At 34.5% G+C, this 9152-nt stretch overlaps 1 protein-coding gene across 1 annotated transcript; it reads right to left on the minus strand.

The window, feature by feature from the left end:
- Positions 1 to 297: 297 nt before the first annotated feature.
- Positions 298 to 8237, minus strand: LOC100375731 (chymotrypsinogen B). The gene is made up of 7 exons (XM_002737955.4): positions 8180 to 8237; positions 6117 to 6203; positions 5523 to 5538; positions 4539 to 4704; positions 3435 to 3694; positions 2406 to 2545; positions 298 to 1698 (listed from the first exon to the last, which is right to left on the minus strand). The coding sequence occupies exons 2-7, from the start codon at positions 6189 to 6191 to the stop codon at positions 1459 to 1461; spliced, it is 897 nt and encodes a 298-aa protein (XP_002738001.2). The 5' UTR covers positions 6192 to 6203; positions 8180 to 8237; the 3' UTR covers positions 298 to 1458.
- Between the last annotated feature and the right edge of the window lie 915 nt (positions 8238 to 9152).

The raw sequence follows: 9152 nt of genomic DNA on the forward strand, positions 1-9152 counted from the left end.
GACATGACTTTGCCTTCAAGCGAGTATAAATTATTGTAACCATATTGTAGTTATAACGAGACATCGTTTGGTATGTTTTGGACGAATTAAACAAGTAGGACGTATTGTGCTAATTTAAATGTAGTTACTGTTACAGAGAAACTTCGGTTGGAATGTTATGGGTCAAATTTAATGAGTTGGAAATAACAATCCTCATCACCTCACATTTCAACAGGTTGATTGATGTGGTTGTCATGGTTGCGACAAACATCATCACAACAACACACTCATCAAATATGCATAGCAATAGTCATGGGCTTACAGAAATTATTTTTATTACAATTACAACATTTTACATGGTTACTATAAAGTTATTTGTATAAATAACGATTAATCATATTTCACGTTACACGCCAACTAGGCAGCACAGGGAAACACCATAATTGTTTGTAGATTGTCATTGTTACTCCTTCATGGAAGTGTTAGGAAGACGTCAATTTTGTAACTTAAACAAGACAGTTTATTTAGATAGTTAGGTGTTATCTTGGAAGATATACTAAATATTAGAATAAATTATTTATAATCTCGGAGCTTCAAATCAAAGAAACATTACAATCTATACGTGAACTGGAATATCAATAAGTGAACTGAAAGATAAAAATGTACGATTCGTACTTCACCACCCACCCATTTTGACGTTAATAAAAGACAAAATAGTTGATTGACTCTCACAATGACTCCAAAGAAGGAAATGCGGAGAGTTAAGGCTTAAATTACAGAGATGTGAAAACGAAAAACATATTCCGACCCTCAATCAAATGCGTATTCAGGAAATATTCAGATTAGTGCTACAATAACAGCATTTTCGGGTAAAGATAATTACAGTCAATATATTATTATATGTTTATTGTAGCCCTTATAACATCAATCTATGTGGCAGCCATTTAAACACAGAGCACTGCACTGCAAATTAAAATGTGAACGTGCTTCCACCTTGTTAACTTAACGTTTTACGGTAGTATTACACATGTTCCATAAACAACTATAATTATAATGATGTGGTATAACGAATGCATTGAAAATAAATTATGAACGAATAAAAGTAAAAACCGAATATTTAAAAATAACATAACATAATATAATATATGATATATAATAATAATTACTAAATTATATATTTAAAGACCCACAAAATGGGTGATATTATAGATTACGTCATTTAGAATATAAATAAATACGGAATGACACTAATCACACCAGTCAATGAATTAGCAGTATCGTGGATGCCTAGGCACGGATTCAAGTTCAGATTTAGTTTAATTTAGGCTCGTCCAATTACGGATTTATAGAACAAATACAAAGTATATCCTTTTTGTTTAATCAACATATTTGTTGACGTGCTTTTCCGTTACGCCTCATAATGACTAAAAACTTATAACATACTAATGCATACTAGTACGCCCTCAGGCTGGTGCGTAATTAGGCTCCACCAAATATATTTCTGATAATTAGACTACGTTTACCCTTGTGCCCTTTTCCGTTTCCATTGCTATTACTAGCCTTGCTAGTAATCGACATAATATTTTTATAAACTGCACTGATACGAGTATAGACATCCGGTACCCCGTCAATTCCACATGCACTGGCACCCCAGCTAACAATGCCATGTACGACCCAGTTACCGTTTTCAAGACACATCAATGGCCCGCCGCTATCACCCTGGAAATACAAAGAAAAATATAATGAACTTCGGAATTTCGAGAATGGCGTAGGGATACAACGCTACTAAGAGTGGAACACAGGTGAAATGTACACAACAGGCACAGACAATAAAGAGCCGTTAAAACGCTGCTGTATTTCTTTGACGTGGCGAAATTCCTGCCTTAATAAAGCCCCTGGAAAATAATGTCAACGCCAGAACAGTTTATAAAACCACTTGTCGCTGTTCGTGTTTACCTATTTGTACGAATTAAACGCTTTACGAATATTTAATTACATGACGAATAAAGTAGTGATGTCATTTACCAACTTCGGAACCACCTATGAAATGCCATTTTTTTTATTCTTGAAGGTGGAAATGACATCATTTGAATTAATTGCATATAACATTTACTTCATTAATTAATTAATTCTGGTTTTACCAATGAAGGGAAGTGCTAATGTTGTAAAACGACAAAGAATCACTAAAATATGTAAAAAAAAAATATAACGCCCAGATGCTCAGTATTCTTACGTTTATGAATTTGCGTCGATTGACAATTTAAACCTGTTCGATCCCCAAATTACCACAATATACATATTTACCTTCAGATCAATTACGTGAGTGTTACGTCATGAATTAGTTTTTTTTCCCTGATAGTTACTATAATTGCCAATCTAGAATCACCGCGTAATTTCACATCCTGGTCATATTAAATTGTACTCACCGTACATGACCCGGATGTAGTAGATCCAGCACACATCATGTTATCTGTAATAGGGCTGACATGTTGCCAAATGTCGGCGCAGTCAGCATTAGACATGACGTCAACTGTTGCTTCCTGTAGGACAGGCGTCATGGACGACACTGAGAAGATGTATTACAAAAAAAACGGTCATTTATACACTCTTCGACTCAGATTAGATAAAATTAAAATTCACGTAACTGATATCATGACTAAGTAATCTTGTCTAATCAGAATCTTGTCTAAACAGAATCTTGTCTAAACAGAACACTATTGCAATTCCCAAAAGCTATCTCTCAATGAATGTGTGTATAAAAAAGGGTCGCTTATCTAAATTCTTTTGTCAATAAAGTTGCTATTCTATTTTACAGTCAGTCTCTAAAACTACTGATTGTATTACGAATTGATATATAACATTTCATCTCAGAATTACGGTTTCTATGATCGTCCTTTAGATTGGCACTGGATTGTGTCAATCAATGTACTAGTACATATATGGCGCGTATTCAGCTGATCGCACACTATAACAACTTCCTTGAGGTACGACTACTATTTTCAAAATTGTATTGCTGTAATATTACGTAACAACTTTGAAACCAATAAATAAATAAATTAATGGGTAATCTTCAGTTCAACTGTGAGATCTCGCATATTGTGTGAAAGGCGTGGACGTCTGCAGCAAAAACCGAAATATTTGATTTTGAATTTGAATGTTAAAATGCCGATTATTCAGAAAAGAATATGACTTTGAGATATTCTTACTTCTTAAAAATTAAAGCACATTATGAGACGTGGAAATATCTCCAAAATACTTTCGCGTTTGTTGAATCCCGCGCGACGTTTTGACGCCACTGCGACGCCATGACCCTTGCTTATCATGTTTTTTTGCGTTCTATTTCACCCATAACGCGTGATCTCGCAGAGAACGGAAAATGATCTATTGCGATGACATATATCTTCCCTCTCAGAATAATTAATCTTATAACAAAGCCCTTGGGATGCAATACATACGATTCGGATCGGAAGTTCCCCATCCCGTCACCACGCAGTCTCCATCTGCTTTATATACGTTTCCTAAGTTTGCTATCTGCACGTAATTATTTAGCGTGGCGCCAGTTTTCAGCTTCACAAGAGCATAGTCACTGTCGAACGTATCAGCATCGTAAGACGAGCTTATAGTTATGCGCGATACACTGATGATTTGCTCCGTTCCTTCCTCCTCGTTAAATATATGGTCACCAAGACCAACTTTCACTCTCTTCGCTGTTATTCTAAAAGGAAATAGCGTGGTACAACGCATTTTGTTTATTAAAGAAGTGATTGCTCGATGTGTAACTAGGAATAGAATAATACACAATGTACAATACTATTGTGTAAAATATTGCACAAATAAAAAGGCGAATAATGATTGAATAATTAAAATGAATGAATGAATGAATGGACGAACGAACGAACGAATGAATGAATGAATGAATGAATGAATGAATGAATGAATGAATGAATGAACGAACGAACGAATGAATCATTGGAGGTAAGTCGGTGTACACAAAACAGCAATGCTAAGCAGTGGGGACTGAGAAAAGGTTAGATGAATATGATCATTTATTAATTTTTAAACAAACAATAATAATTACTGGTAAATATTAACTCCGAGCATGTGTCTGTACGCACCAGACAACGGACATATGTACGTGCATTTGTTTCATGGTCCGATGGTCGAATAGCAGCCATTCCAAGTCCAAAAAATGCATCAAAAACGAGCATGGCCGGTTTTTGTTATATAATGAGACCTTGATGCACGTCATTTGACTTTTCAGATTTGGTTCAAAATGGTCGGAAATAAATATCAATGTTGCAATGTATCAAAACATAGTGCCATCTCCTTGTGTATGTAGGTGTGGAATGTGGTGATGTATTGAATTCCTTTTAAGGAACATAATTGAAAGAAGTTCATTATTTAAATATAGTATCATAGTCCGAATGTGCCCTGCCCTTGATCTAATGATCAGATAAATAAATCCGCAGCACGTCGGTCGATACTGCCGCTGTACTGTCTTCGTGCATACTTTGAGGTATCCTCGTAGTAACCTCATATTATAAATGGAGCATACATACCCGTCAACACAATGTGCGGCTGTTAACACGTAATCTATGGCAACTAATATTCCTCCACAGAACAACACGCCGTTACCATTGACAGTCAACAACAGCGATGCTTGCCATGGATATGAATTTGGTGATGCCGGTTGCCCGTTCACAACCCGAGCTACTCTGTGGACATCTGACCAACAATGAAATGAATTAAAAGAACTATTACACAACAAAGGCTCAACAATTAAATTTTAAACTTTATCGTCTATGTTGACTCAACAATTTTGTCGGTGAAACCAAAATCAAATAATTGGTGGGCATTAATAATATACAGTATTTATAGTATTGTCCGACAAACCACAAAATCGTCCAAGTTGAAATCTCTGGTACACTGTGACACGTGTATCCATTTCAATAAACCTATGTTACTTAGATGTAAACAGGTTTCAAACTGGATCAAAGATTATATTTGGAGGCTGTATTGTTTTGTCGGCGAAATTGTCGAATCTCCGAACTCCGTCTACTGTCTGCACAGTGCAATCAAATAATTCAACCCAGTCTAGAAATATAAATATAAATTTCAGGGATGTGCATCTTTTTGGCAGGTCAGTTTAAAGAAAAACATTATGCACACTGGCATATACTACTAATAATGTGTAAAGAAACTGGTGTTTCAATTGAACAACTTGCATTTTTGAGCTAGTGGGCGCAAGGCCGTCAACAATTTTCGAGGTATGTTAACTGTCAAAAAAATGTCAGAACGCAAAACACCAGAGCAGCACATGCACCAATGTTACCTATTACATATTTGTCATAATACCTTACAATGTCGGACGATCTATAATCAGACATTAACCAGTAATGTAGTCAATGTATGCCAAACAGTAATGTAAATAGTTTATGATTTGTAGTATACAAGGTTACAAGATACGTGTAGACTCGTGCACGTTGTAAGGACTGCGCTGTAATGCATTTGTGTTTTATACATTCAGTATATAATGTTCTTACCGTCTATTCTCGGAACCTAAAACAAAAGAAGATAAGCTGATTATAAGTTAGAAATATACACGAGAAATTAATTATTGAGCAATGAAACGTGAAATACAAATGTTGTTGTAGGCCAAACTAAATGACACCAATGTACCGGATTATCTCATGTATTCCGATCTAAAGGGTTTCCTTTACAGAAGCGATATGGATATTTAGAAAGGTTTGTTCGATAATGCATCTTTTATTTAAACAGTAGTGTATAATTTATAGTAACTTTTAAACGCACCAAACATGGCAATATTCATTCGATGAAACAATGGAAACGACAGTGTGCATGCGTAATTGCGCTTTTCATTGCATTGCACAAATTATGCTCGGTTCGCTGTAAAAACAGCAATTTTCACCATTTAGTAAACCATGGAATATATTTCCAAAGAAAATGCAACATCAAATATATTTATTTGAAATAAACTACTCAAAAGTTAACCATAATTTCTTGATATATTGATTTTTTCTGGTGCTCTGTTATTCATTATCATAAACGTAACAAATTGTTTTGGGGTTTTTGGTTTTCTATATTTGGTAATATAATTTAATAATAAACATACTTACTGGAACGAGTTGTCCAGAAGCTTCAAACCAAGCGATTCCAACCACAACCACAGCATACAAGATCTTTGAATTCATGTTTTAATTAATCTGTACAAAAGTCAATAATTATATATTTATTACTTTTGATGTCTTTTGATGTACTGGTGTCCCGAAAACGCCAACAAACAAACAAACATTTTACTATACTTTAAATACTATGCGAATCTAATACTTAAACAAACTTGTTAGAGATATAATTCAATACCTGATTTGTGAATAGATAATAGAATGTGTGCAATTTGTCTGAACATTGTGCTAATTTGAGCAGACAGAGCACAACCGTCTGAGTTTTGAATAAATCATTGTTGTTGCTTCGTCGCCAATGAACTTCTGTTCCTATTAATCAGTACTGCCTGAATTTATTATAATTGAAATACGGTGGTATTCTTCACTGTCAACACGCGACGTTTTTGCCATTTTAAAAGAGGGAATTAATTTCGTTATTGGATCCATATGTTTTTTTTTTGTTCGTTTTATTCAATTTATATTATTTCTGACATGGTTGCAAAACCAACTTGACATTATTGAACATATGATGATAATATTTATATTAATGTTAATTTTTTGTTTCGGCTTAATACGTATACAATGGCGTTGGTTGTACACTGCGTGTGTTCAAATTTCACTTGAGCAGACAACGTGTGTTATGCGTCGCTATGGGTCCCATATCTAACAGAACGCGGAGCGACGCCCTTTTATGGCGTAAATATTATACCATTAGCAAGAAATTGTGTTTTTAAATTTTCAAGCCATGGTTAAACAGACGATATACAACGGGTTTCCTTGTTAAAAAGTGGTCGAACGTAGCACGTAGTGGATAAAAATGCGACCTTCGTGTATTTTGGGGAACAAAAAAGAAGCATGAATTTTTTTCAGAATTACACAAACGATGCAAAACATGATTGGCGTCTGCAGGGACTGGTTCGTGAACCGAGACGTTATGTCAATTCTCTAAACGCAATCGGGCAAACGCCGACAGTTGGCGTCTATATTTTTGTTATTAACGAAATTATTTTAAATATAACAAACGTTACCCCTAACAAGAAACTAAACGAATAAACCTCGCAACGCCGAAATGAGATTGCGAATTTGCGCCACCGCTTGGTGTTTTATAACCAATGCATGCTAGTTCCAGGGCCCATTTTTATTTTATCACATGCGAGTACCACGTTTCAGAAGCTGTATCACATTTGAACATGTTTTTTGATGCTTTAAAAAATATTTCCGTGTCTCAGAATTACCTTTAAAATGAAGTTGGTATAATGTAATAGAAATAACCATACCAGATGCGAGTATACCACGAGATTTTAATCAGTACACTTCAAACTAGTCAAACTCACGTGCTATACTCGACCCTGGGCTTGGTTATTCTTTGAATATATGATAACAATCATCATTTAACTTGCGATTTGCCAGTCAAAATGTTGATGCATTTGTACGACTTTATGCTATACTTTCCAATTTGCTAAACGTCTTAATCAATTTATACAATGAAGATATATTTGAATATAACTCAAATTTTCAAATTCTGCATATTATGTTTGTCTTGATATAATATCAAATATCAATAAACAGTGTTTTTATATTGCAATCACAATTCGAGTACTTTGTTGGAAAGGTTGTGACAGAATATGATTTTCAAAACTACGGAAAAAGCAACATTATATGAGTTTGTGAGAGATGACAAGTTTAGAGGTAACTAGGAGGTTGTGATAATAAGACTATCGAAGCTGTATGACAATTACGATTCTAGTTTCTCCAACGTCACATCTAATACGACCCCGATTACTGGGGTAATGTTTAGAAAGTGTGAAAATCCAACTAATCATATACTTCATTCTATCCGGTACTAGATCAAGACGGATGTCTCCAAACGTAACCTCATGTATATTAAAACCTTTTATAACGCATATAATATATAATATATAATATATAATAAAATAAAAAATATAATAAAATAACTTTCATAATTATTAAAACATAACGAGAATTCCTACGAGTAAATTTAATAGATCACCACTTACCTAACAGAGGTCTCCTGGTTCACTTTATAAGTTCGAATATAAAGAGCAGTTGTGATTCATAGGTGATATGTAATTATGCAGTTGCTGTGGTCTTACTTTATAGAACATCCACCAATCCACCCATGGTGTGTGTTACCATGGTGATACATGACGCGGCAAAAACAGTTATTGTACCCGAGTAATAAATAACACCCTTTAGCAAGGTTCGAGCAAATACCCGTAAATTACACAGTAATCGTAAGAATGAAACAAATTGAAAACAAAACAGTGTTATTTATTCCGATGCGTGATCAATCTAGAATAAAATATATTACAAACAAATCAACAACAAAAAATATGTCCGTCGAATAAGTAAATGACAATTGCTAGTGATATGCATGTTTTTTTCTTCTTTGTTATTCTACGTCGGAATCACAAAAAACAGCGGAAATCATTTGTAGATATTTTTTATATGCTTCGCTACATGTTGTTGGTGCAAATTCGTGTAATGTTCAACTTCACCAGATATGTATAGAATGCGTTTCAATGCAAGGTATATGAGCACAAAACATACACGTGTATTTACTATGCAAAATCATAGACCCTCCCCCTTTTAGAGGGTCTATTGCAAAAGTAACATATTACATAAAAGTTGATTATTTACGAGTGTACTCGTTATACAATACATCTTCTATATAATCTAACACCACGCACCATACGGTCCATTTAACACCTGTCATAAAACCCGCGAGAGAAAACACTAACGACACAAAATTAACCGTTTCCATAACACGCTTGTGAAAGCATAAAACACAATATTTTGCAGTAAACAAAATATGCTGACAAGCGAGGGTCACGTATGACAGCAATTGTGATATACTATTCTTGTTTGTTCTATATTATGCTTAGGTCACGCTAACCTTCAGAAAAACGCATTTCGTGCGTGCTATCTGACATGAACTCGGAAGAATTGTGGATTTTAACCAAACTTTTT

The sequence above is a fragment of the Saccoglossus kowalevskii genome, chromosome 15 (genome assembly GCF_978046115.1).
Source record: "Saccoglossus kowalevskii chromosome 15, keSacKowa6.1, whole genome shotgun sequence".
In the NCBI taxonomy this organism is placed as follows: Eukaryota; Metazoa; Hemichordata; class Enteropneusta; family Harrimaniidae; genus Saccoglossus; species Saccoglossus kowalevskii.